Source organism: Thalassophryne amazonica, chromosome 19 (genome assembly GCF_902500255.1).
Source record: "Thalassophryne amazonica chromosome 19, fThaAma1.1, whole genome shotgun sequence".
In the NCBI taxonomy this organism is placed as follows: domain Eukaryota; kingdom Metazoa; phylum Chordata; class Actinopteri; order Batrachoidiformes; family Batrachoididae; genus Thalassophryne; species Thalassophryne amazonica.
In genome coordinates this window covers 41,056,269-41,082,660 of record NC_047121.1, presented here as the reverse complement: position 1 = coordinate 41,082,660, position 26,392 = coordinate 41,056,269, and the positions used below count along the sequence as shown (strand labels likewise).

The following is a 26,392-nucleotide window of genomic DNA, read 5'->3' as shown; positions in this document are numbered from 1 at the left end:
AACGTAATGGCAATGGAGCAAACCTTTAGTTACATATTCACATTTTGTTAATATTATATAATTGATAAATCTGAAGAGACAATGTGTCAAACACAGAATATTATGAGCATCATTAAGCAGTATAATACAGCTCCTACTGTAGTGCTCTATCCTGATTACAGCGGGGAGAATAGTTTCTTTACACGGGAAACTGGGTAACATCTTACTTGAAGCTTTTCGAAACATTTTATTTGACCTACTGTATGCTTATTTACAATAAATACACTGTTTTTGTGTGTCTAGTTTGGAGGGGCAGCGATGACACTTTACATGGTGCTTATTAGCAACACTGTGATAAATATGAGGCAATAAGCAAGCTTTCAAGTAAAATGTCACCCGACAGCGCACAGTGTCGCCGACTGAAGGGTCCCCCCTAAAAATCAGTCCGCCTTCTGCCTTCCCTGCGCATGCATCATTAGCCGCGGTTCACGGATTATCACCTCGTGTCTGCTTCAAACTGCACTCCAGTCATCATCTATCTCATTTTCACAAAAAAATTCTGCATTATTTCATCATAAAAAACAGATGAAACGATCAGAGCGCGAGCTGCTAGCTGATGTGTTCACTGCACATCGGTCATTCAAAGCATCCGCCTTGCTTCTGCTTAAAATGGACTTGTTTCTGCTTAAAACTGACTTTAGAATGATTTAAGAGGTTTTATCTTGTTATCTGATGGTTAATAATCCCATTAATCCATTTGATCGCTTTGGGTGAAGTGAGTCAGACTCAGACGAACTGCTGTGGTCCCAAATGACGCATGCACAGTGAAGGGAGGCTGACCGATTTTTAGGGGGTGGAGGGGGGGGGGGTGCATTCGGTCTGCAAAACCGGCTGTTGTTGATTCTGCTGCACATATAGAGGCTGACAATTAGACATGGGAACAGTTGCTGTGCTTTTTTGTTGTTGTTTTCCAGAGCGATAAAGACATAGTGAAAGGGACATCATCTGTATGTTTTGGTTCTACAGTACAGGAGCAGATTATCTGTCATTTCTGCCCCAAATTGTTCTTCAAACCACCTGAGAGATGGAGAAATGCGGTGCAGGATGAGTAATCTTACATTAAAACATTTGCACATTTCACAACCACAGCTGTCAGTCACATCACAATACCTTATTGTTCAGCAGAACCACAACCTGGTTGTGCCGTGTACCGGACAAAATGACACGGGTTTGACGCTGAGATTGAGCAATCATCACGACATGATTTTTTCCTCCATATCCAGGACTTAAAAATAAGATAGTACAGAGCAAATTGCACAAAAAAAGACAAGAATAATCATATTTAACAACAACCAAAAATGTACAAATAGATATGTAGGTAAAAAAGTATTGTGCTTTTGGCTGTCCTGTTACAATATTTAGAGCTCCTGTGTGACAAAGATGGATGTTTTTTGTTTTTTTTTTGGATAAAGAGCAATTGAGAGGTGATTCTAATAGGCAAAAATATGGCAAATTACAATTGTGTGTGTGTGTGTGTGTGTGTGTGTGTGTGTGTGTGTGTGTGTGTGTGTGTGTGTGTGTGTGTGTGTGTGAGTGGATGATTTAAAGTGCAATGTCAGGGCGCTGAGGCTGAGTGAGCCCTGCTTCCCTTTGCAAAATCACCAGCCAGCAGCGTTTCGGGATGATTATCGCTGCACTCTGCTTTTTTTTCCCCCAGTACGTGCATGAATGCATTTGATTTGTGCACATGCCCCGTGTGCATGTGTGGTGAACGTGCGAGAGGTGCCAAACCGAATGCAATTACAGATGAGGAATTTACATCCATCCCTTTTCGTGTGCTTTTTTGTGTGTGTCGTTTCAGCATCACAAAGCAAATAAATAATCCAACAAAAAAAAGGCAAAAAGAAATGATCTGACATTCTCCTCTTCGTTGATTCTGGGTCATCGTTTTGTCCTGTTGGCTTGGCGACGGCTTTCCAAGTGCGGGGATATTTTGGCGCAAGTCGGTGTCCTCTCTGTAACTGAGTCTGTGCAGAGTTATTTTGCAGGACTGGAGAATCTTAAAAGGGTTGTTGCGTGGTATCAGTGGCGTGTACATACACCCTGCTGATGACAATCAGAGGATTAGCAGATGAGTTGATTTTTTTTTTTTTTTTCCCCAGTTACAGTGACATCTGGGAGAGGATAAAGAAGAAGAGTGTCAGCTGGTCTTTTTAGCATTCGGGGTGAATGACAGGAGGACAAAGTGGAGTATTTGGACTCTTAACTGCAGAGTGAAGGTTTGGATCATGAGGAAACTATAAATGATTGTGTCTGTGATGACTTTGAATCGATGATTATGTAGATATCCCAAGTAAATGACTTGCAGCAGAGCCTCAGATGTGGCGCACTTCCATTTAAATTTGCTTCTCACTCATGCCACACACACACACACACACACACACACACACACACTCACACACACACAAAGACTACGGCTCAGTCACAAGTTGAGTCCTCTGTCCATTCCAGTCTTGTGCACGAGGGACACCTCAGCTCCGTGAACTATGTGATGACTTTGCAGCCTCTTAATTTCTCTACTTTATGTTTGGGGGGTTTGGGCAGAGTTGGAGGTTTCGCAGGCGCCAAGCTGAGCTGGAAGGATCTAGAAGCGAGAGAGAGAGAGAGAGAGAGAGAGAGAGAGCGTGCTAAAACGTTTTGTTGGTCAGTCACCTTCAGACTTTCCTGAGCAGCATCTGTCCTCTTCATTACAGCTCCTTGATGCCTAAGTCCATATCCATGTTGTATCTTCTCTGATGCCCACAGGAGTCCCGCTGCCCCCTCACCTCCAATCCGCTATTTTTTTTTTGTTTTCTTTGCAGAATGCATGTGGACATCTGCTCCAAAGTGAACGCAAGTTATGTTCCCAAAGTAACCGCTGAGTCGTGTGTGTAAATGCACCAGCTGGACGGAGGAGGATGTAGATGATGAGCTTGTGTTTGTGGTCTGACTGATGAGTGCAGAACTCACTCTTCTCTCGTCGTTCAGCTTTCCTAACCCCCTCCTCTCCATCTTCCCTTCCTCCTCACCTGGATTCTCCTTTTACATGACGCTGCATTTGCCCTTCAGTCTCTCGGCGCGGGACTGCTTCCCTGATCGCTTGCCGTCGATGTTGAGGCTCATGTTCCTCTTCTTGTCCAGGTTGAGGAGCTCCTGGAAGAGCTCAGTTACATTGTGATTGGTCTTGGCTGATGTCTCCATGAAGGCACACTTCCACTGGTTGGCCTGCGCCTCCCCGTCCTTGGTTTCCACCTCCCGCTGCGTCTCATCACTCTTGTTGCCCACAAGCATGATGGGAATGGCCTCAACATTGCCCTTTATGGCCAGGACCTGGAGAAGAGAAGGTGCAGGTGTTCTGAACAGTTTTTACTGACAATTAGAGGATTAGCAGATGGGTTCATTTTTTTAATACAGTGACATCTGTCAAGGTTTTGCTGACCTTCTAGAATCCACCTACGTGTTGCTACATTTGATCCAAACTGGACTGAAAACCAAATACCTTGGTCTCTCTCACCCAAATGAATTCTTTGAAGGTTAGTTTCAGGGTCAACCTTCATTGACATATCAAGGTTGGTCAAAATCAGCAAAACAACCCGGGAGGAGCAGATATGACCTTTGCCACAATGATTGGCCTTACTGTGCAATTCCTGAAAAACCTACATAGATGTGCAGTTTGATGCAAATTTGACTGAAAAACATAAATGCTGTAAACCAGTCAATTTGCACTCCTATCCTCACCTATGATCATGAACTTTGGGTAGTCACCAAAAGAATAGGTTGCGTTTACAAGTGGCAAAAATGAGATTCCTCCATCGGGTATGTGGGTTTATACTCCTGGACAGGGTGAGAAACTTGACTCTGAGGGACTTGGAGTAGAGCCGCTGCTTCTTTGCATCGAAATGAGCCAGGTGAGATGGAACAGGCATCTCTTCAGGCATGAAGATGGCATCTGGCCTTCTCCCTAAGGAGGTCTTCCAGCCACGGAAAACTGGGAGGAGGACCTGCAGAAGACCCAGGACTCACTGGAGGGATTGTATTTCCCATCTGGCTTGGAAAGGCCTTGCGATGCCCTGGGAAGAGTTACAGGACTTGGCTAAGGACAGGGAAGTGTGGAATGAGCTGCTTGGTCTGTTACCACCGTGGCCCGGACCCGAATAAGTGGTAGAAAAATGAATGGATGAACTTAAATGATGACTTTTGACCATTGCCAAATTTGAACTTGTGGGCCAGTTCCAGAACCCACCCACATATCTGTGCTACATTTGATGGAAATCAGTGAAAAACTTAAATTTTAACCTCAGTGGCCTTGACAGAAATGACTGACTTTGATCTCCCATAGGTAATTTTAGAACCCACATGTATATGTGTGCCAAGTCTGTTGGACTTCCTCGTAAGAAAAAAAAATCTAAATTTCATCCTTTCACCCTAATTGACCTTTTCCAAAACAATCCCTATTAAAGTTTGGTGGAATTTGACAAAAAAAAAAAGATCTTCAAGGAGTTGGGCAGCAAACAGACGGACAAAAGCATCTCAGATTCTATTATGATGATTGTAAGGCTGCATACATCCCTACCTGTTGGTAAATTGGCTTGAGCTCCTCCAGGGACTGTTTACTGGTGATGGAGTACACCAGGATGAAGGCGTGGCCTTTGGAGATGGACAGGCGCTGCATGGCTGGGAACTGGTGGCTCCCCGTGGTGTCTGTAATCTGCAGGGTGCACACGCTCTTGTCACAGCTGATCACCTGGCGGTAGGTGTCCTCCACGGTGGGGATGTAGGTATCTCTGAAGGTGCCTTTGACAAACCGCAGCACTAAGGAGCTCTTGCCTACACCTCCTGCCCCAAACACCACCACACGATAGTCGTTGCTCTGTTCCGGCATTCTGCCCCCTCAGGAATCAGACAGTGTTACACCTGCGACATGTTGGGGTGGGAAGATTGTAGGTGACAAGGAGGGTTAGGGAAGAGCAGAAGTACATGCAAATGAGCAATCATCTCTTTGCTGTCATTTCTGTCTAGACAGCTGGGTTGCAGGTGGGAAAAGATCAGGAGGACACAAACCAGTGGGACTTGACCTCAGGGCAGTGAAAGTGCACATTCTGTTCTAGCAGTCTGACAATGAGCCAAAGTACAAATTACAAAAGATGAGATTGGCGCAGCTCCAAGTGTTTCACCTGACGTAGACATTTCCCTAATCAATACCAGTCGCAGAGCCGCCGTTTCTTAGTTCCCAAACTAAAAACACTTCAGCAAATACTCATTTATCAGCTTAAACAGCTGCAGCAAAACTCAGAAGAGGCCCTGCAAAAGAGGAGAACACTCTCCAGTCTTCCAGGGGATGGTCATCGTTACACAAACCCTGTGTAATGGAATGTAACACAAATACAGGCTAAAAATAACAGAATTGAACCCACACCTCTCCGTCACAGCGCCGTAGCCAAACCGAACAACATAACCTGCAGAATGTTACCATTTTACCTTCTATTTGATCATTCACAGAAATGCGACAAAACAACGACTGACTTCCGCCTGTGCTACACAGACAGAGCGTGGAAGAAAAGAACTGAATATCTCGTTACAACAGTACCTGTTCAAGGGTGAGACATATTAAGCAGCAAGTTAACATTTTGTCCTTGAGGTTGATGTGATGGAAGCAGGGAAAAAGGGCGAGAGCATCATCACTAGAGGTGGGCGGATCAATCCTAATATCGATACCAACGCTGGTATTGATATTGAACGATCCTTGTGTAAAAAGATCGATACTCAAGCTTTTTTCTCTCCCACAAGCACTGACTGCTGCGCACGCAGATTCATCAAAGTCTACTCTAGGTCTGTAAGAGCAGCGCTGCACTGTGTCACACAGCACGGAGCAGCGCACCCTTGTATTGTGGTTTGTCAGCCCTCTACCTCAGGAGATGTTTGTTGTGTTGAGTGATATTTTTTAAACAAAAATGTTGACTGTGATAAAGTATTTTGTTGTCAAGTACAATGTTTGACAAAATTCTATCCTAGATCTTTTGGATCCTTTGGATCTATGAAGCTTAAATATGAAAAAGTATCAGCATCGGCGATACTGGACCTGTATTTACTTGGTATCGGATCAATACCAAAATTCCCGGTATCGCCCACTTCTAATCATCACAATTGTAGATGTTGTGAGATGTTCCAGGTGTGTAGCTAACTGATCATCTGCAGAGGAATGGTCTATTTGAAGAGTTTCAGTCAGGTTTTAGAATTCATCATAGTACAGAAACAGCATTAGTGAAGGTTACAAATGATCTTCTTATGGCCTCAGACAGTGGACTCATCTCTGTGCTTGTCCTGTTAGACCTCAGTGCTGCTTTTGATACTGTTGACCATAAAATTTTATTACAGAGATTAGAGCATGCCATAGGTATTAAAGGCACTGTGCTGCGGTGGTTTGAATCATATTATCTAATAGATTACAATTTGTTCATGTAAATGGGGAATCTTTTTCACAGACTAAGGTTAATTATGGAGTTCCACAAGGTTCTGTGCTAGGACCAATTTTATTCACTTTATACATGCTTCCCTTAGGCAGTATTATTAGAAAACATTGCTTAAATTTTAACTGTTACGAAGGTGATACCCAGCTTTATCTATCCATGAAGCCAGAGGACACACACCAATTAGTTAAACTGCAGGATTGTCTTACAGACATAAAGACATGGATGACCTCTAATTTCCTGCTTTTAAATTCAGATAAAACTGAAGTTATTGTACTTGGCCCCACAAATCTTAGAAACATGGTGTCTAACCAGATCCTTACTCTGGATGGCATTACCCTGACCTCTAGTAATACTGTGAGAAATCTTGGAGTCATTTTTGATCAGGATATGTCCTTCAATGCGCATATTAAGCAAATATGTAGGACTGCTTTATTGCATTTGCACAATATCTCTAAAATTAGAAAGGTCTTGTCTCAGAGTGATACTGAAAAACTAATTCATGCATTTATTTCCTCTAGGCTGGACTATTGTAATTCATTATTATCAGGTTGTCCTAAAAGTCCCCTGAAAAGCCTTCAGTTAACTCAAAATGCTGCAGCTAGAGTACTGACGGGGACTAGAAGGAGAGAGCATATTTCACCCATATTGTCTTCTCTTCACTGGCTCCCTGTTAATTTTAGAATAGAATTTAAAATTCTTCTTCTTACTTATAAGGTTTTGAATAATCAGGTCCCATCTTATCTTAGGGGCCTCATAGTACCATATCACCCCAATAGAGCGCTTCGCTATCAGACTGCAGGCTTACTTGTAGTTCCTAGGGTTTTTAAGAGCAGAATGGGAGGCAGAGCCTTCAGCTTTCAGGCTCCTCTCCTGTGGAACCAGCTCCCAATTCAGATCAGGGAGACAGACACCCTCTCTACTTTTAAGATTAGACTTAAAACTTTCCTTTTTGCTAAAGCTTATACTAGGGCTGGATCAGGTGACCCTGAACCATCCCTTAGTTATGCTGCTATAGACTTAGACTGCTGGGGGGTTCCCATGATGCACTGAGTGTTTCTTTCTCTTTTTGCTCTGTATGCACCACTCTGCATTTAATCATTAGTGATTGATCTCTGCTCTCTTCCACAGCATGTCTTTTTCCTGATTCTCTCCCCTCAGCCCCAACCAGTCCCAGCAGAAGACTGCCCCTCCCTGATCCCTGAGCCTGGTTCTGCTGGAGGTTTCTTCCTGTTAAAAGGGAGTTTTTCCTTCCCACTGTCGCCAAATGCTTGCTCACAGGGGGTCGTTTTGACCGTTGGGGTTTTTCTGTAATTATTGTATGGCCTTGCCTTACAATATAAAGCGCCTTGGGGCAACTGTTTGTTGTGATTTGGCGCTATATAAATAAAATTGATTTGATTTGTAGTGGTTAATACAGACCACAAGGGGCAAAAAATGGTGAACCATCAATATGGATTGCTGGACAAACAAGTCCAATCCATGGAGGTCCCACCTCTCAGGTTACCTGGCATTGAAGGATCTGCTGCTCATGTCTTGGTGCCCAATACCACAGCACACTTTCAAAAGTCTAGTGGAGTCCATGTCTCGATGGGTCAGAGCTGTTTTGCTGGCAGAAGTGTAAATGTGTGTGTGTGTCTATGGGGGTACTACACAATGTGTTGGGCAGATGGTCACAATGTTATGGCTGATCAATGTACATCTATGGTTGAAACGTCTTGTTATTAAGTGATAAAACTATTACTGATTTTGACTTTTCGTTTTGTGCAAAAACCTGAAAATATCAATACAAAAATAAAGCCCGTAACTGTAAAATGATTCACAACTTACAGGAAGTCCCTTTCACACCAGGCCTACGTAGTGTTGCATTGTGCTGTGTATCGAGTATGCCCCCCCAAAAAAGTTGCTATGCACAGATTTGGCGTGGGCATAGGCTGGCGTACAATGAAGCATGGTTGCGTACACAGTAAAATCACCAGTGTAAAACTAATACTGACAGTGTTAAATTAATGCTGACAGTGAACATATGGTCCCACTCTGACTAGAGTAGGACTACATGTTCACTGTCAACAAAAGAAAGACACTCTGGCATGCCACATGTGTGTTGCTTTGCGGCGCCACAGTCATGGGGGCACTTAGACAAATTTCACAGCCAGCTCGAAAGTGGTCACCTGCTCACAATTTTTGTCCTGACTGAGTGATTGCCACAACATTTCTTAGAAGTTTTAGTGTGGAAGGGTCTAGTTCAAGAGCACCCTTGCCCCTTCTCTGTGTAATGTGGAGTTGCATCATTAAGGACATCTGCCATGAAACTTGTGCCAAATCAACATACAGATCCATTTTGGATCTGTTGTTGCCACTCTGACTACAGTAGGACTATATGTTCACTGTCAGTGTTAATTTAACACTGTCAGTGTTAGTTTTACACTGGTGATTTTACTGTGTAGGTTTGCTTACAGTTGCTTAGGGCCCCTTCACACAAAGGAAAATCCGCGAAGCAAAAACGAAATGGCGAACCATGAAACATTCCACCTGCTGTTGGGAGGGATGCACGGTCAGACAAGTGTGCACAATACTGCAGCGAAGGTTTCTTGCACACTCTTGCGCTTGCACGGACACAGTGCGAGCAGCTGGAAGGTGTTGCACGACATTGTGCTGCTGCTGTGGAGAAAAACAATGAAAACCACACACCAAAAAAAAAAACACACACCAAAAACTGATATCTAAGAAAGTAAAAAAGACTTGTTTAAAGAAAATTGGACTTATTTTTTGTCTAAATAGAAAAATAATCTTGTCGAGCATTTTTTACATAATGTTTTATTTTTGCTAGTTTTGAGAATTCTAACCAAGCAAATTTTTCTTACCCCATTGGCATATTTTTTTTTTTGCTTAATACAAAACAATTTGGCTAGATTTAGGATTATTTGGCTTATTTTGAGAGGGGCAGTTTTTGCAGTGCACCGCAATGTCCAATATTTAATACCTCTTATCAAGATGATAATACAAGCATGATCCCTCTGTGCCTCTGTACATGACCCGTGGTCATAGACATACAGTCATGAAATCAATCAATCAATTCAATCAATCAATTTTTTTATATAGCGCCAAATCACAACAAACAGTTGCCCCAAGGCGCTTTATATTGTAAGGCAAGGCCATACAATAATTATGTAAAACCCCAACGGTCAAAACGACCCCCTGTGAGCAAGCACTTGGCTACAGTGGGAAGGAAAAACTCCCTTTTAACAGGAAGAAACCTCCAGCAGAACCAGGCTCAGGGAGGGGCAGTCTTCTGCTGGGACTGGTTGGGGCTGAGGGAGAGAACCAGGAAAAAGACATGCTGTGGAGGGGAGCAGAGATCGATCACTAATGATTAAATGCAGAGTGGTGCATACAGAGCAAAAAGAGAAAGAAACACTCAGTGCATCATGGGAACCCCCCAGCAGTCTAAGTCTATAGCAGCATAACTAAGGGATGGTTCAGGGTCACCTGATCCAGCCCTAACTATAAGCTTTAGCAAAAAGGAAAGTTTTAAGCCTAATCTTAAAAGTAGAGAGGGTGTCTGTCTCCCTGATCTGAATTGGGAGCTGGTTCCACAGGAGAGGAGCCTGAAAGCTGAAGGCTCTGCCTCCCATTCTACTCTTACAAACCCTAGGAACTACAAGTAAGCCTGCAGTCTGAGAGCGAAGCACTCTATTGGGGTGATATGGTACTACGAGGTCCCTAAGATAAGATGGGACCTGATTATTCAAAACCTTATAAGTAAGAAGAAGAATTTTAAATTCTATTCTAGAATTAACAGGAAGCCAATGAAGAGAGGCCAATATGGGTGAGAAATGACATGAATGAAGCAGTGCGCTCTTCTTATGTTTTATTTGTATTCTTTGGTGGTGGCCAAGTAGTTAGTGCTGTTATGTGTCGACGCGGGTTGAGGAGCGGACCTGCGTCTGACAGGACCCAGCAGTTAAAATAACCAGAAGGCGGTTCCCAACAGAAACAATTTATTTTTCACCTGTGCTTACAAATGTAAAACATAAAAGCGTCCCTCTGGTGGAGTGATAAGTGGCACGTTCTCCAGCGCCCGCAAGGATTAAAGCCCGGCGCTCCTGGACTCACTACCACCGCCAAACACCCCCCAGGTGGACACGACGAACCGATTCTCTGTGGAGCAAAGAGAAGGTGAGGTGAGTCAGCAGATACAACTCTATCTTTCGCATAACACACGCTATCAGCAACACACTTAGGTCAATGTTTCTTTTTAACTTTATGCAAATGAGCAGCCTCTCACAACAAGCGGAGGATCACTTATCCTGCACGCCACCGCAGTGAGAAGCAAGCTGCACAACTCTCTTCACAGTCCCAGTCCACTGTGCAACAAAACACCAAGACACCATCAACAATTACTTAATCACTTAATTACCTTTAGCGTGTGCTGACAGCATGTGTCCTCACCCTTCCCTGCTTCACGGGCTCGATATGTCAAACCCAGGCGCGGTTCTCAGCGTCTCACAAACAAACGTCACAAGGTCGAGTTCCCGGCAGTTCTGCTCAAATCACACATGACTTATATGCAGAACGCCATCCAATTATCTGCTCCAGCTGCAAGTCTTCAAGGCCGCACGTGAGCCCCTGCCACAGGTGTTCCACATGACGCTAATAAGGGTGAGGACTCTTCAGCCAGCACTTTCTCCACAGACAAATCAGCCCTCATGCCACCTGGAGAGCAAAGAAAAGAAAAGAACACCAACACAGCCAGCCACGCCCCCCCAACACACAACAAGTGCACTTGGTTTCGGTGCAGAATGTTCCTGGTTCAAATCCCACCCCTGCCACATTTCTCCATGTAATGTGGAGTTGTGTCAGGAAGGGCATCCGGCATAAAACTTGTGCCACTTCAACATGAAGATCCACCTCGGATTTGCTGTGGTGACCCCAAGTGCAAACAAGGGAGCAGCCGAACGGTCTTACTTATTACAATAGCTACATACACAACTACATAAAAAATTACTAAAAAACAAAAAGATCACATAACACAGAAACAGAGAGTGACACTTTGGTCTGTGTGTGTGAGGGGGGGGGGGGGCTGTCTGCCGACAGCAGCGACTGTTAAGATCTCTGCTCCTGGACGTCACAGCTGTAGAATGTGTACCATGTTTTGAATGACCTAGCCTTACAACTGCTCACAGTGATGCGTGTGTGTGTGCTTGCTGTCCTCACGTGGAAATACATTAAAGTATATATTGCTTTTGCGACCGGCTACAGCGAGCACAGCGCGCACATTGACAGGCTGTCCCTGCATGGGTACATGCAGCAGGTGATCTGAATCTGAATTATTGCTTGTTTTGCAAAATGCTGTATACATTTAATAATCAGAAAGTGAAAATGAGGGCACTCAGAGGAGAAATAAATGGTAAATGATTTGATGGAAGAATTTGTCAAAACCCTGTGAGTGATGAAAGTCAAATAAAGAATCAAAGATGCTGAGATGTCTGTTGTGTATTTATTATATCTTGCAGAAAGAGGAACAACAATGCAGAGTGTAATACAGCCTGAGGTGAAACTCAAAAGCAGAGTATAACCACATAGTTTCATAACCCTTCCGGTCTGACAATATATTTCATTGGTTTTCAAACGGGAGCCACCATGAGAAGCCAAGCAGTATGAGTCTGGTTAGGAGAGACTGTTGGAGACTCAGGTCAGAAAAGGTATTTCGAGGTTATGGATTCTCCATACCATCCCGATCACGGTATGTAGTGCAAGATTCCTAGGGCAGGGGTGGCAGTCAATCTTTTAAGTGTGTAATGTGGAGTTGCGTCAGGCAACATCTGCCATGAAACTTGTCCCAAATCAGCATACGGATCCACTTTGGATCTGTTGTTGCAACTTCGGGTGAAAACAAGGGAGAAGCTGAAAGGACTTACTTTTACTGTGCAAGACTCCTGAAAGTGTGCAAAGCCATAGTCCAGAAACAGAACTGTTGTCCAACTTGTGAAAATTTTCATGTATTTGGCAAAAATTAAACCCTAACCCAATGATTCTGAGGGCTCCCCTTTTGTAGATAAGAATATTTTCAAGCTCCCCCCCCCCCCATACACATACACACACACACACACACACACACACACACACCCGCACACTCCGACATACGTACAGGTCTTTTGATTCCAAATTCCACTGGAAGTTGTTTTAATCATTGTAATTCCGGAAAGTATTCACAGCGCTCCACGTTTTCCACATTTTATGTTACAGCCTTATTCCAAAATGGAGTAAATTCATTTTTTTTCCCCTTAAATTCTACTCACAACACCCCATAATGACAACATGATAAAGTTTTTTGGAAATTTTTGCAAATTTATTAAAAATAAAAAACTAAGAAATAAAATGTACATAAGCATTCACATCCATTGCTCAATACTTTGTTGATGCACCTTTGGCAACAATTACAGCCTCAAGTCTTCTTGAATATGATGCCACAAGCTTGGTACACCTACTTCTTGGGCAGTTTTGCCCATTCCTCTTTGCAGCACCTCTCAAGCTCCATCAGGTTGGATGGAGAGTGCGTGTGGACAGCCATTTTCAGATCTCTCCAGAAATGTTCAGTCTGATTCAGGTCTGGACTCTGGCTGGGCCACTCAAGGACATTCACAGAGTTGTCCTGAAGCCACTCCTTTGATATTTTAGCTGTGTGCTTAGGATCATTGTCCTGCTGAAAGATGAACCATTGCCCCAGTCTGAGGTCAGGATGATCACTGTAGTGATGGCATTGGCTAGGTCAGGGGTGCCCAAGTTCGGTCCTCGAGATCTACCTTCCTGACACTCTTAGTTGTCTCCCTGCTCCAACACACCTGAATCCAATGAAAGACTCGTTAGCAGGCTTTTAATGAGCCTTTCATTGGATTCAGGTGTGTTGGAACAGGGAGACAACTAAGAGTGTCAGGAAGGTAGATCTCGAGGACCAAACCTGGGCACCCCTGGGCTAGGTGATGAGCAGTACATGGTTTCCTCCAAACATGATGCCTGGCATTCATGTCAAAGAGTTCAATCTTTGTCTCAGACCAGAGAATTTTGTTTTTCATAGCAAACTCCAGGCAGGCTGCCATGTGCCTTTTCCTAAAGAGTGGCTTCCGTCTGCCCACTCCACCATACAGGCCTGATTGGTAGATTGCTGCAGAAATGGTTGTCCTTCAGGAAGTTTCTCCTCTCTCCACAGAGCAATGCTGGAGCTCTGAGAGTGACCATCAGGTTCTTGGTCACCTCACTGACTAAGGCCTTTCTCCCACTATCACTTAGTTTAGACGGGCGGCCAGCTCTTGGAAGAGTCCTGGTGGATCCGAACATCTTCCATTTACAGATGATAGAGGCTGCTGTGCTCATTGGGACCTTCAAAGCAGCAGAAATATTTCTGTACTCTTCCCCAGATTTGTGCCTCAAGACAATCCTGTCTCAGAGGTCTACAGACAGATCCTTTGACTTCATGCTTGGTTTGTGTTCTGACATGCACTGTCAACTGTGGGACCTTATATGCAGACAGGTGTGTGCCTTTCCAAATCATGTCCAGTCAACTGAATTTATCCCAGGTGGACTCCAATTAAGCTGTAGAAACATCAAGGATGATCATTGGAAACGGGATGAACCTGAGCTCAATTTTGAGCTTCATGTCCATGGCTCTGAATACTTACATACATGTTATTGCATACTTTTTTATTATTAACAAATTTGCAATAATCTCAAAAAAGCTTTTTTTTCACATTGTCATTATGGGGTATTGTGTGTAGAATTTTGAGGAAAAAAATTAATTTCATCCATTTTACAATACGACTAACAAAAAATGTGGAAAAAATGCAACACTGAATAGTTTCTGAATGCACTGTATATAAAAAATTACAACTTGTTACTGAACAAAACAAAATTAATAAAGTGACAAATCACCTTTACAGTGGAATTATTAAAAGTAACACATATCATGTATCTTATTTTTTTTCTCACAAACATGTTCTGCTAAATGCTCAAGAATGATCATTTCCACACACAGCTGATGCTTTCCAGCTAAAAAAAACTGTTCAAAACCCTGTGAACAGCACACAAACCTATGTAACTATAAAATATTAGTTTATATATATACACACATACATACATACACACACACTAATATTTTATATAGATATATATATATATCCCTATATACAACCCTTTCATTTCCTGTTAAATAAATTTAGATTTTTGTTATCATATACGCACACTATTATTAATAGTTATTATTATTGTTGTTATTGTTACTGTTGTTGTTGTTATCATCATTACTTCTATTTGTTGTGTGTTGGGGGGTTTGGCTGGACATTTTGGTGTTGTTTTCTTTTCTTTGCTCTCCAGGTGGTATGCAAACTGGTTTTTGTCTGTGGAGACGGTGCTGGCAGAAGAGTCCTTCACCCTCATCAGCATTATTAGCTGCACCTGTGGAGGATGCTTACGTGTAAACTTAAAGACTTTCAGCTGAAGCAGATAATGAGATGGCGTTCTGCATTTAAGCCATGAGTGATTCAAGCAGAATTGCCGGGAACTCGACCTTGTGACGTTCGGTTGTGAGACGCTGAGGACCGCGCCTGGGTTTGACACATCGTGCCTGTGAAGGAGGACGGGTGAGGGACACATGCTGTCAGCACACATCACAGGTGATGATTGTCTGAATAAGTGTTAACAGTAATTTGATATTTTGTTACGCAGTATATTTGAACATTGATGAGAATTGTGCAGCTCGCTTCTCACTGCCGTGGCGTATGGAATGATGATCCTCCACCTGTTGTGAGAAGCTGCTCATTTACATAAAGCTTAAATTCAGACCTGAATGTGTTGCTGATAGTGTGTGCCTTTGAAGGATATTTGTTGTAGCTGTTGACTTACCTCACCTTTTCCATCCTTCACAGAGTCAGTTTGTCGTGTCCACCTGGGGGGTGTTCGGCGGTGAGTCTGGGTCCAGAAGCGTCGGGCTTCGATCCATTTTGGCACTGGAGAGCGTACCGTCCTTCACCTCGCCAGACAAACGCACATTTATGTTGTACACAATTATTGCACAAAAGGGAAATAAATTTGTTTTGTTTTTAGAACCACTTTCTGGTTATTTTAGCGCTGGGTTCAGTCAGATGCTGGTCGCGCTCCTCAACTCGCGTCTGCACATAACACTATTTTGCCATTTGATTTTTAAATGGACCACAGTGGAAATAAGTGTTTTCACTTTCTTTTGTGATCTATGTATTTTTTAACATATTTACAATTATATTATGTGCTTACACTGAACTTCATAAAATCATGCACACATGCAGTGGCGGTTCTACACTGAATTACTCCCCGGGTGACATGCCGTCTTAACCCCCCCCCCCCCCCACACACACACACACACATACACCTAAAAAACAGACAAAATTTTGCACAAACAGACATTTTTTATTATTATATTATTAATATTTTAGAAGTGCCCCTGAAATTGCAATTGAAATTGACATCAAAAGTCCGCAGGCTACAATATTACTCCAAAACATCCATGAATTGTAAGTTTGAATAAACACACCTTACATTAGACACTTTATTAATTTGTCTGTCTTTCAAGAAGGAACAATTAGCTCTTTTATTAAGGTGCATATTTTCCTCAACATTTAGCTTGACATTTGTACATATTAGGCTAAATGTGTAAATATTTAGCATTAACTAATCTGCAAAAGTTTTAGGTTTGACAGAAATTTAGTCATGTAGTGTTTGACTTTTTTCCTCCCAATTTTTGATCTTCATCTGTGGATCAAACAAAAATCTAAACTGAAATGTTATTAGTGTTCCCACTCACTCACTCATCTTCAACCGCTTAGTCCAATTAAGGGTTGCGGGGGGCTGGAGCCTATCCCAGCAGTCATAGAGCGTGAGGCAGGGTACACCCAGGACAGGATGCCAGTCTGTTGCAGGGCCACAAACAGACAAACAAACACAGTCACACCCACTCAAACACCTATGGACAATTTAAAGAGTCCAATCCACCTGACCCGCATGTCTGTGGAAGTGGGAGGAAACCGGAGCACTCAGAGTTCTGTGCTGCGTCCTAAGTGGATGGAGCCAAAGCGGAGCAGAGCGCACAGGAGGAGAGCACCTGTCCACAGTTTCCTGCTGCACAATTCAGAAAAAAACATGCAGGAATTATAAGCCTGTATTTATAATGTTATGAATGAGATGTGTGTTATTTGGAAGAAAGTCGAGGTGTAACTGACTTTAGCCCACGCCATTCATCCTTGATCCAAAATACATAAACATACCAAATGGCAAATGTCAGCTTTTCTGCATTCTGCTGCAAGCAGGTGCTTTTAATTTTTACACACATACACATGCAGAGACGTGGTGGAAGACATCAAAAGCAATACTCGTTTCACTCATGGTAACAACAACAACAACAACAACAAAAACACACTTAACTAAACCAATTGAGCTACAAAACCAAATCAATAACACTAACAACACTGTTAAACTAACATGAACCACTATAACATTTAAAACCCTAAAACCCCAAACTCCCATGATGCATTGCAGCACAATGTCCATTGTTTACTGGTTAGCTAAAATTGCTAATCTCCAAAACAATTAGCCCCATCAACTTTCCGTTTTCACAGCGTTCATCCTTGACCCAAAATACATAAGCCAAATGTCAGATGTCAGCTCTTGCTGGTTAAAATAAATGCCAAATGTCAGCTCTTGCTGGTTTTTGCATGACTGAAGCCCCCCCCCCCCCCCCCCCCCCCCACACACACACAGGCCACTTGGCAATTATAATATAGATGGAATATTTTAACAAAATATAAATTATTTTAACTGTCCATGTTGCTTATCATAAAAAGCAATGCAGCTGCAGCCATAAAAATCTGACAGCAACAAAATGTTTGCAACCAACCCATTTCATTTGCCTTACCACGCACCCCCAGCAAAATCTCTGTGCTCCTGTTCATCACTACTCCCATTTTGGGAATTGTTTCCCTTACCCTAATCCTCAACCATGTAAGATAAAATTATTTGCACAGTTATTATGCAGCTTAGTTATCAGGTTAGAGCCCCATTCTGACACTGGAAGCATGCAGTGACCTGTCAGAAATGGTCATCAGATTTGCCAACTGATCTGAAAACTATGCAGAACATAGGTATAAAGACCAGGTCCAAAAGTCATATTCCAAGTGGTAGACGCCATAGCTACAACACATTGTTGCAGATGCCCAGAGAGAGTACTGAGTGCACGGTACTCCGACGTGAGCGGCTTGAAGTTGGCTAACTGTTGACACTGCATTTTTACAGTGTCATTTTACAGTGACATACAGGCAGAGTAATAGAAGAAAACAACACCACAAACAACAAATGACACAATCGGGATAGATGCTCCATGAGTGGGAGCTATTTGCATCCACCCTTCCTGAAAGTTGGCTGCAATTACTGTTTGACAACGTAATCATGCAAGCATACCAAATCAAATGGAATAGCGAGAAAAATGTGTGTAGTGTGAAGTTGCTCAGTTGATTGCAATGCATACAGGCAACATTATATGGATGCTATTTTAATTAAAACAGGAAACACTGCAGTACAAGATTAATCAGAGAATGTAAGAAACTGAGGCCGAAAATATCCAGTGTTTAAATGGTAAATATAATTTGTTTGTTTTTTTTGTTGTTGTTGTTGTTTTTTGGCGGGGCCACAGGCCCATCAGACCCCAGCCTAGAGCTGCCGATGATATTAAGATAACATAATAGCAGCACAAACTGGAAGAAAACTCCAACAGTCTTGGCAGCCGGAACACTGTGCTGTGATGAAGTTTCGCTGGCTATCTCGCTATATATGCATGTGAACGACATCCTCCCATAATCTAAGTGTATCCGTGTAAGTGCTTGTGTGTGCCGCCTGTGTGATTACGCCTTCATTTTGGTTGCATTATTTATCTGTTGTGGTTCTAAAGGAGCGTTAAGGTCCAATAATCAGCTACTCCTTCATCTGTGATCATGTGCTGCTCTCTAAGCTCCAGCTGTAATGCAACACTAAATCGACATCAATACTGGATGGAATAAGTGGATTTCTGTCACGGTTACACGGCAGGAGCCGGCTATTGATGGCAGGGGCCCCTGTAATTGCATTGCCAGCTTCTAGATAATATCAGTCAAGGAGTTCAAAATAAATGGCAATTCGGGGAGCGCCTCTCGAGTTTTACAGTCGATCTGTAGCTGTAAATCTCTGTGACGTATGAGAGAGCTTTATATCAATGCTGGAGACGACCACGGTTTCATTTGGAAGAAAGCCTGCGTGGCTTCTGCTCATTTGCCTGTCGACACTTTTACTTTGGCAAGAAAGTCTTAATCTAATGACTCCCTGGTGTTTGAGGGGGACGATGCATCCAGTGTTTTCTGAGTGAGGGAACCCATCCAAAATTGTTCTATATATAATTTTGCTCAGTTTTCGAGTTCTGTTTAGAATGATTTAGGTATTAGCTAATTATTTTTTTTTGTACTGAAATCAGCCACTAAGGGGCGTCAGAACCACTTTGTCTTCATTTCAACATCCACAGCTGTCGAGTTTCTCACCTTTATTCACAGTAAACAGTCAGGAAGTTACATTTTGTGTACGCCTGAGTAATGAATGGGATCTGTTACAGTGAAATATACAGTACAAAAGAGTTATTTGAAAACATTACATATTAGTATGTCAGTAAATTTATTTGAAATTTCAAAATTTTCATTTTAACAAAAGTGGCAAAAATTAAAGCTGTGCAGCCTCTTGGGATTTATTATTATTATTATTATTTAGATTTAAGTCAAAAAGAATTTTCTTTGGCACCACTATAATTTTATTCATTAGCAAAATAAGAGATTCATATCATATTGCCAATATTGCCAGGAGGAGAACATTTCCACAAACAGCGGGAGAAGAAGAAAGCTAGAAGGATGGAAATGAGAGTAGGGACTTTGAATGTTGGTAGTATGACTGGTAAAGGGAGAGAGCTGGCTGATATGATGGAGAGGAGAAAGGCAGACATACTGTGTGTGCAGGAGACCAAGTGGAAGGGAAGTAAGAGCAGGAGCATCGGCGGTGGGTACAAGTTGTTGTACCATGGTGAGGACAGGAAGAGAAATGGTGTTGGGGTCATTTTAAAGGAAGAGTATGTTAAAAGTGTGTTGGAGGTTAAGCGAGTGTCTGACAGGGTGATGAGTGTGAAGTTGGAAATTGAAGGGGTGATGATGAATATCATCAGTGCATATGCCCCACAGGTAGGTTGTGAGATGAAGGAGAAAGAAGATTTCTGGAGTGTGTTAGATGAGGTGGTGGAGAGTGTGCCCAAGCATGAAAGAGTGGTGATAGGAGCAGACTTCAATGGGATTGTTGGTGAAGGGAACAGAGGTGATGAAGAAGTAATGGGTAGATATGGTATCAAGGATAGGAATGGGGAAGGACAGATGGTAGTTGATTTTGCAAAAAGGATGGAAATGGCTGTGGTGAACACCTACTTTAAGAAAAGGGAGGAGCACAGGGTAACATATAAGAGTGGAGGAAGGTGCACACAGGTGGACTACATTCTTTATAGGAGATGCAAGCTAAAAGAAATCACAGACTGTAAGGTGGTGGCAGGAGAGAGTGTCACTAGACAGCATAGGATGGTTGTTTGTAGGATGACTTTAGAGGTAAAGAAGAAGAAGAGAGCGAGAGCTCAACAAAGGATCAGATGGTGGAAGCTGAAGGAGGAAGACTGTTGTGTGAAATTTAGCGAGCAGGTGAGAGAAGCACTGGTTGGAGGGGAAGCAATTTTGGACAACTGGAAAAGTACTGCAGATGTGGTGAGGGAGACAGCTAGGGCAGTACTGGGTATGACATCTGGACAGTGGAAGGAAGACAAGGAGACTTGGTGGTGGAATGAAGAGGTCCAGGAAAGCATAAGGAGAAAGAGGTTGGCGAAAAACTTTTGGGATAGTCGTAGAGATGAAGAAAGTAGACGGGAGTACAAGGAGATGCGGTGTAAGGTGAAAAGAGAAGTGGCAAAAGCAAAGGAAAAGGCATATTGCGAGCTGTACAAGAAGTTGAATAGTAAGGAAGGAGAAAAGGACTTGTACCGATTGGCCAGACAAAGGGACAGAGCTGGAAAGGATGTGCAGCAGGTTAGGGTGGTAAAAGATGCAGATGGTAATGTGCTGACAAGTGAGGAGTGTGTGCTGAGAAGGTGGAGGGAATATTTTGAAGAGCTCATGAATAAAGAAAATGAGCGAGAGAAAAGGCTGGATGATGTGGTGAGAGTAAATCAGGAAGTACAAGAGATTAGTAAGGAAGAAGTGAGGGCTGCTATGAAGAGGATGAAGAGTGGAAAGGCAGTTGGTCCAGATGACATTCCAGTGGAGGCATGGAAATGTTTAGGAGAGATGGCAGTAGAGTTTCTAACCAGATTGTTTAATAAAATCTTGGAAAGTGAGAGGATGCCTGAAGAGTGGAGACGAAGTGTGCTGGTTCCTATTTTCAAGAACAAGGGTGATGTGCAGAGCTGCAGTAACTACAGAGGCATAAAGTTGATCAGCCACAGCATGAAGTTATGGGAAAGAGTAGTAGAAGCTAGGCTTAGAAAACAGGTGAAGATCTGTGAGCAGCAATATGGTTTCATGCCGAGAAAGAGCACTACAGATGCAATGTTTGCTCTGAGAATACTGTTGAAGTACAGAGAAGGCCAGAAAGAGTTACATTGTGTGTTTGTGGACTTAGAAAAAGCTTATGATAGGGTGCCAAGAGAAGAGCTGTGGTATTGTATGAGGAAGTCTGGAGTGGCAGAGAAGTATGTTAGGGTAGTGCAGGACATGTACAAGAATAGTGTGACAGCGGTGAGATGCGCAGTCGGAATGACAGACTCATTCAAGGAGGAGGTGGGATTACACCAAGGATCAGCTCTGAGTCCTTTCTTGTTTGCAGTGGTTATAAACAGGTTGACGGATGAGATCAGACAGGAGTCCCCATGGACTATGATGTTTGCAGATGACATTGTGATCTGTAGTGAGAGTAGAGAGCAAGTTGAGTCTAGTCTGGAGAGGTGGAGATATGCTTTGGAGAGAAGGGGAATGAAAGTCAGTAGAAGAAAGACTGAGTACATGTGTGCGAATGGGAGGGAGCCCAGTGGAATCGTGCAGTTACAAGGAGTAGAAGTGGTGAAAGTAGATGAGTTTAAATATTTGGGGTCAACTGTGTTGTGAAAGTGACGTGACACGGACCCACAACAGGGGGCGTTAATGAACGGACAATGGATAAGCCAAAAGTAACAATTTAATGTTGTGAATCGCACAACAACGTACAGACAATAACAATATGGTGGACTGTCAATCATACACCAGGTGACGTGTGGGCAGGCTCGACGATAGAAGACGCCTGGAGAGAGAAGAGCTGGATCCCCACACAGCTTCCACCACCAATGGAGCTGAAGAACACCGGAGCCGCCAAGCCCTGCGCCCCAGGCGGCCGCTGTCTTCAGCAGTCAGACCCGGTACTGCTGGCAGAAAACAGAGACAGTCCAGATGAGTGTGAGTTTGCACACTCAGTAATCCCACAGTCTGTCTTAAGTAAAGGAGGGAGAACCTCCACCTCCAATCACACACACTCGTGCAGCTCCTGGTCAACCACTTATCTGAGTTGGGGTGTGAGGCGAAGCCGTCACTGTCACACCAAACGCCAATCCTCCAGATAAGGAAACACTCCAGGAAAACGGCTGCAATAGAAGTTCAGGTTAAACACACACAGTGTCAGTCAACAGAGAAATTACCTGAATGGTAGTTGATTTCTCGGCGGGGAGGTGGAGTTGCAGTCCGGCCTTTATGGTGGTGGTGATGAGAAGTGAATGAGTGACAGCTGTCACTCCTGGTTGCTCCGACGCCCTCTCGTGCTTGAAGCCCGCATTTCAAGCAGGGCGCCATCTTGTGGTGGTGGGCCAGCAGTACCTCCTCTTCAGTGGCCCACACAACAAACTGTTCAAAGTAACGGAGAGTGTGGTAAAGAGGTGAAGAAGAGAGTGCAGGCAGGGTGGAGTGGGTGGAGAAAGGTGGCAGGAGTGATTTGCGACCGAAGAATATCAGCAAGAGTGAAGGGGAAAGTTTATAAAACAGTAGTGAGACCAGCTATGTTGTACGGCTTAGAGACGGTGGCACTAACAAAAAGACAGGAGGCAGAGCTGGAGGTGGCAGAGCTGAAGATGTTGAGATTCTCTTTGGGAGTAACAAGAATGGACAAGATTAGGAATGAACATATCAGAGGGACAGCTCAGGTGGGACGGTTTGGAGACAAAGTCAGAGAGGCGCGATTGAGATGGTTTGGACATGTGCAGAGGAGGGACCCAGGGTATATAGGGAGAAGGATGCTGAGGAAGGAGCCACCAGGCAGGAGGAGAAGAGGGAGGCCAAAGAGGAGGTTCATGGATGTGTTGAAGGAGGACATGCAGGTGGTTGGTGTGACAGAGGAAGATACAGAGGACAGGATGAGATGGAAATGATTGATCTGCTGTGGCGACCACTAACGGGAACAGCCGAAAGACAAAGAAGATCATATTGCCAATATGATGAAAGTTCACGCTGTCTGGAAACAATTTAGAATTTCTCCCCCTGAAGGGGAATAATTCTGCACAAGAGATGCTGGGAAGTACACTGCTCCTGCTGATGGTGGAAAATGAAACATCTTATTACTGTCTAAATCTAATGTTTTACAAAATATATAAAAGTTAGCGAAAAATAAACCAACAAACACTTCTAAATCTACAAGTGCTGATTTTGAAGTGATTTACAAGATGTATTACAAACGTTAGCATGCACACGCTGGGAACACCCATCAACAAAGTGCGCCATGTCACAAGTAATTTCAAAACCCCATGCATGTGCACACACGCTTCCTCCTGTTTTCATCTGCATGTGTTCATTTGTTACAAGGAAAAGAAAATAGCCACTATGGAATTCTCCTGGAATAAATATGTTCTCTTCATTAAAATGAGCTGTAACTTTGCAACATATTTCAAAAACAAACCTATGTTGCAATGCTTGAATTTAGGTTGAAACTAAATTTTGTTAGTTTTGTGAAATTTGAAAGTCCTTACAACTTTAAATGTGAGAAACAATGTATTGATATTATTTTCATAATGTTGTTCAAAGCAAAACTGGAAAAACACGATTTGTAGATTTACAACCCAGTGAATGATTCAACGAAGACAACACTCATCTTCAACCGCTTAGTCCAAGTAAGGATCGCTGGGGGCTGGAGCCTATCCCAGCAGCCATAGAGTGCAAGGACAGGACGCCAGTCTGTGGCAGGGCCACATATAGACAAACAAACACATTCACACACACACACACCTGCGTACAATTTACAGTTTTCAATCCACCTAACCTGCATGTATTTGGATGGGGGAGGAAGCTGGAGCACCCAGAAAGAACCCACACAAAGGTGGGGAGAACAATGCACACTCCACACAGAAAGGCCACAGGGAATCGAACCCATGATCTTCTCGCTGTGAGGCAACAGTGCGAACCACTAAGCCACCGTGCTGCCACGAAGACAACAATTAAACAATAATCTCCACAAACACAACCAGCAAGAAGTAATAATGAATTATGAAGTGATTATGATGTTATTGTAAAATCTGTATGAATTTTATTTTAAATATAACAGCTTTCGGTTTAGAACACTTTATTCTTTGATAGATGTTATTTATGGAAAAATCCCTTTTTTTTAGTTTTGTTTTTCATGCAGTACCGCACAAACTGATTGCTGCATTGATTGTTGCTATAAACATAATAATAATAATAATAATCTTTCTGCTTCTAAACCTGAGGATTACTCTGGCTGATGTACAGTTGGGATTGTGGGTGTGAAAACTTCACAAGGACACAAAGTTGTTGGTCAGAATCACTAGCAAAGAGGCTGATCTGTGTTGACTGGAACGTTTGACTTTAAATCAGGCCTGCAGTCACTGCACCACAGCTGAATACAGCCAGGCTGGATTTGTTTTAGGTCAGAGGAAACACACACACACACACACACACACACACACACACACACACACACACACACACACACACACACACACACACACACACACACACACACCACACACACACACACACACACACACACACACACACACACACACACACACACACACACACACACTGTGTGTGTTTTAAACTCAAATCACAATCAAAAAGATTATTTGCTGTTATTTTGTTAATTTAAAAGAGTCAAGAAGAAAGTACATATTTGTGTTGCTTCAACCAATTATAGCCCAGCATTCTAAAATAGAATGTGATGTTTCATAGTATTTTTTTAATATTATTAATCAAAATGTCAATACATCAAATGGAAACCTAGTTTTTGGGGTGGAAAAAAATTAGCTCAGTAATGGCATTTTATGTCACGCCTTGATGTCTAACGTCTTTCTCTGCAGTTATATATCAGACTACCAAAGGATTTGAATGATGGTTCGACAGTCCTGTCAGCTTTTGTTTAGTTATGGCATCAAGCACAATTTCCCATGTTTCTGTTGCTTTAACCTGTTAAACATCAGCACCTAAAAGTGGTGTTTGTGACATTTTATCATCAATCTTTCTCTACAAAATGATAAAATATGAATATCAAAAGGAAGCGTGCCTTCTGTGGAATAAAATGAGCTCAATCACAGCATTGTGTGATCCCACTAACCTGCCATGAATCCAATGAAGGCTCAAGATAGCCTCTAAGATAAAGCAACTTCTTAATGACATCGTGGACATGCTTTAAATTTTAAAGTCCTTTTCTGTAATTCATCAGCAACCTAGCAGAGGATTTCCGTAATGGTTTGGTGGGCCTCTGAGCTTTTGTTTAGCCATGGCAACAGGCATGATTTCCCATATTTCTGGTGCTTTAATCTCAGTGGTGGGCGCAGTTCAGATAATCCGATAACAGATCATTATCAATGCTAATGTTTTTGCTAGTGGATTAGCTTTTCAGATAAGCTTTAAAACCATCATCGGACCAATTATCTTCCTATAAATTTAGTTCAGATAACTTTCAGTCCCATAAGATTTATGTATTTATTTATTTTGCTGGTAAAGTGAGCAAAGTTTAATCGTCAAAAACATTTGTAAACCCTAAAATCAAACATTTTAGTCCATCTGGTGTGTATTTGTAGCAGACTGGCTGCCTGTTGCTTGCTGATGATGTCATCATTAAGTGCAAAGTGTGATTGGCTGGTCGATGCAGGGAGCATTGTGGGTAGTGTAGTTCAGGTTCACTTTGGACGTTACAGTGAGTGAGTCCACTCAACACAAACAAAATGGACTAATTTTAACATTATTTTAAAACTGAAACTGGTTTATCAGAAGCCGACAGTGTAAGCTGATGTGGCCGCATCCGAATCAATACTAAAAGTTAATCGGTTATCTGTAATAAAGATACATTTTTTAGCAGTTTGTCGGTTTAGTGTCATAAAGGATAAATTATCAGTTATCGGAATAATGGTTATCAAAGCTAACTTTTTCGTTAGCTGTGCCCACCAGTGTTTAATCTATTAAAATGCAGCACCCTAAACTAGCAAAGTGGTGTTATATAATTCATTTTTCAAAACAATAACAGCAATATATGAATATCTAAGGAAGCTTACCTTCTCTATAATGAAATGAAATGAATTTGGTGCCTCTGCATCTATGGCATGCTTTTAATTTTAAAGTCCTTCTCTACAATTATACAGCAGACTAGCAGAGGATTTGAATGATGGTCCTGTGGCCCTATACCAGCTTTTGTTTAGCGATGACAACAGGCACGATTTCCTGTGCATCAATAACTCTGTGTAATTCACAGATGTTCAAAAAGCAAAAGGCAGCTGATGATGCAGAAAGTGTTTTCACAATGTGAAGAAAACT

General features: G+C 42.6%; 1 protein-coding gene and 2 long non-coding RNA genes across 3 annotated transcripts in view; 1 reads left to right on the top strand and 2 right to left on the bottom strand.

Annotated features, from left to right (window-relative positions):
• The first annotated feature begins 1,546 nt into the window (after positions 1-1,546).
• LOC117531735 lies at positions 1,547-13,105 on the top strand. Its single transcript, XR_004566718.1, has 3 exons — positions 1,547-1,699; positions 4,980-4,991; positions 13,096-13,105. It is a non-coding gene; the product is annotated as an uncharacterized LOC117531735 (long non-coding RNA).
• LOC117531734 lies at positions 1,835-24,661 on the bottom strand. The gene is made up of 2 exons (XR_004566717.1): positions 24,603-24,661; positions 1,835-2,432 (listed from the first exon to the last, which is right to left on the bottom strand). It is a non-coding gene; the product is annotated as an uncharacterized LOC117531734 (long non-coding RNA).
• diras1b (DIRAS family, GTP-binding RAS-like 1b) overlaps positions 2,834-26,392 on the bottom strand; it is a 45,867-nt gene continuing 22,308 nt past the window's right edge. Inside the window, exons 2-3 of the mRNA XM_034194849.1 lie at positions 4,592-4,932; positions 2,834-3,348 (exon numbers count right to left, since the gene is read on the bottom strand). Coding sequence (XP_034050740.1) covers positions 3,061-3,348; positions 4,592-4,900 — 597 coding nt within the window. The 5' untranslated portion in view covers positions 4,901-4,932 and the 3' untranslated portion in view covers positions 2,834-3,060. The remainder of the gene's footprint in view (positions 3,349-4,591; positions 4,933-26,392) is intronic.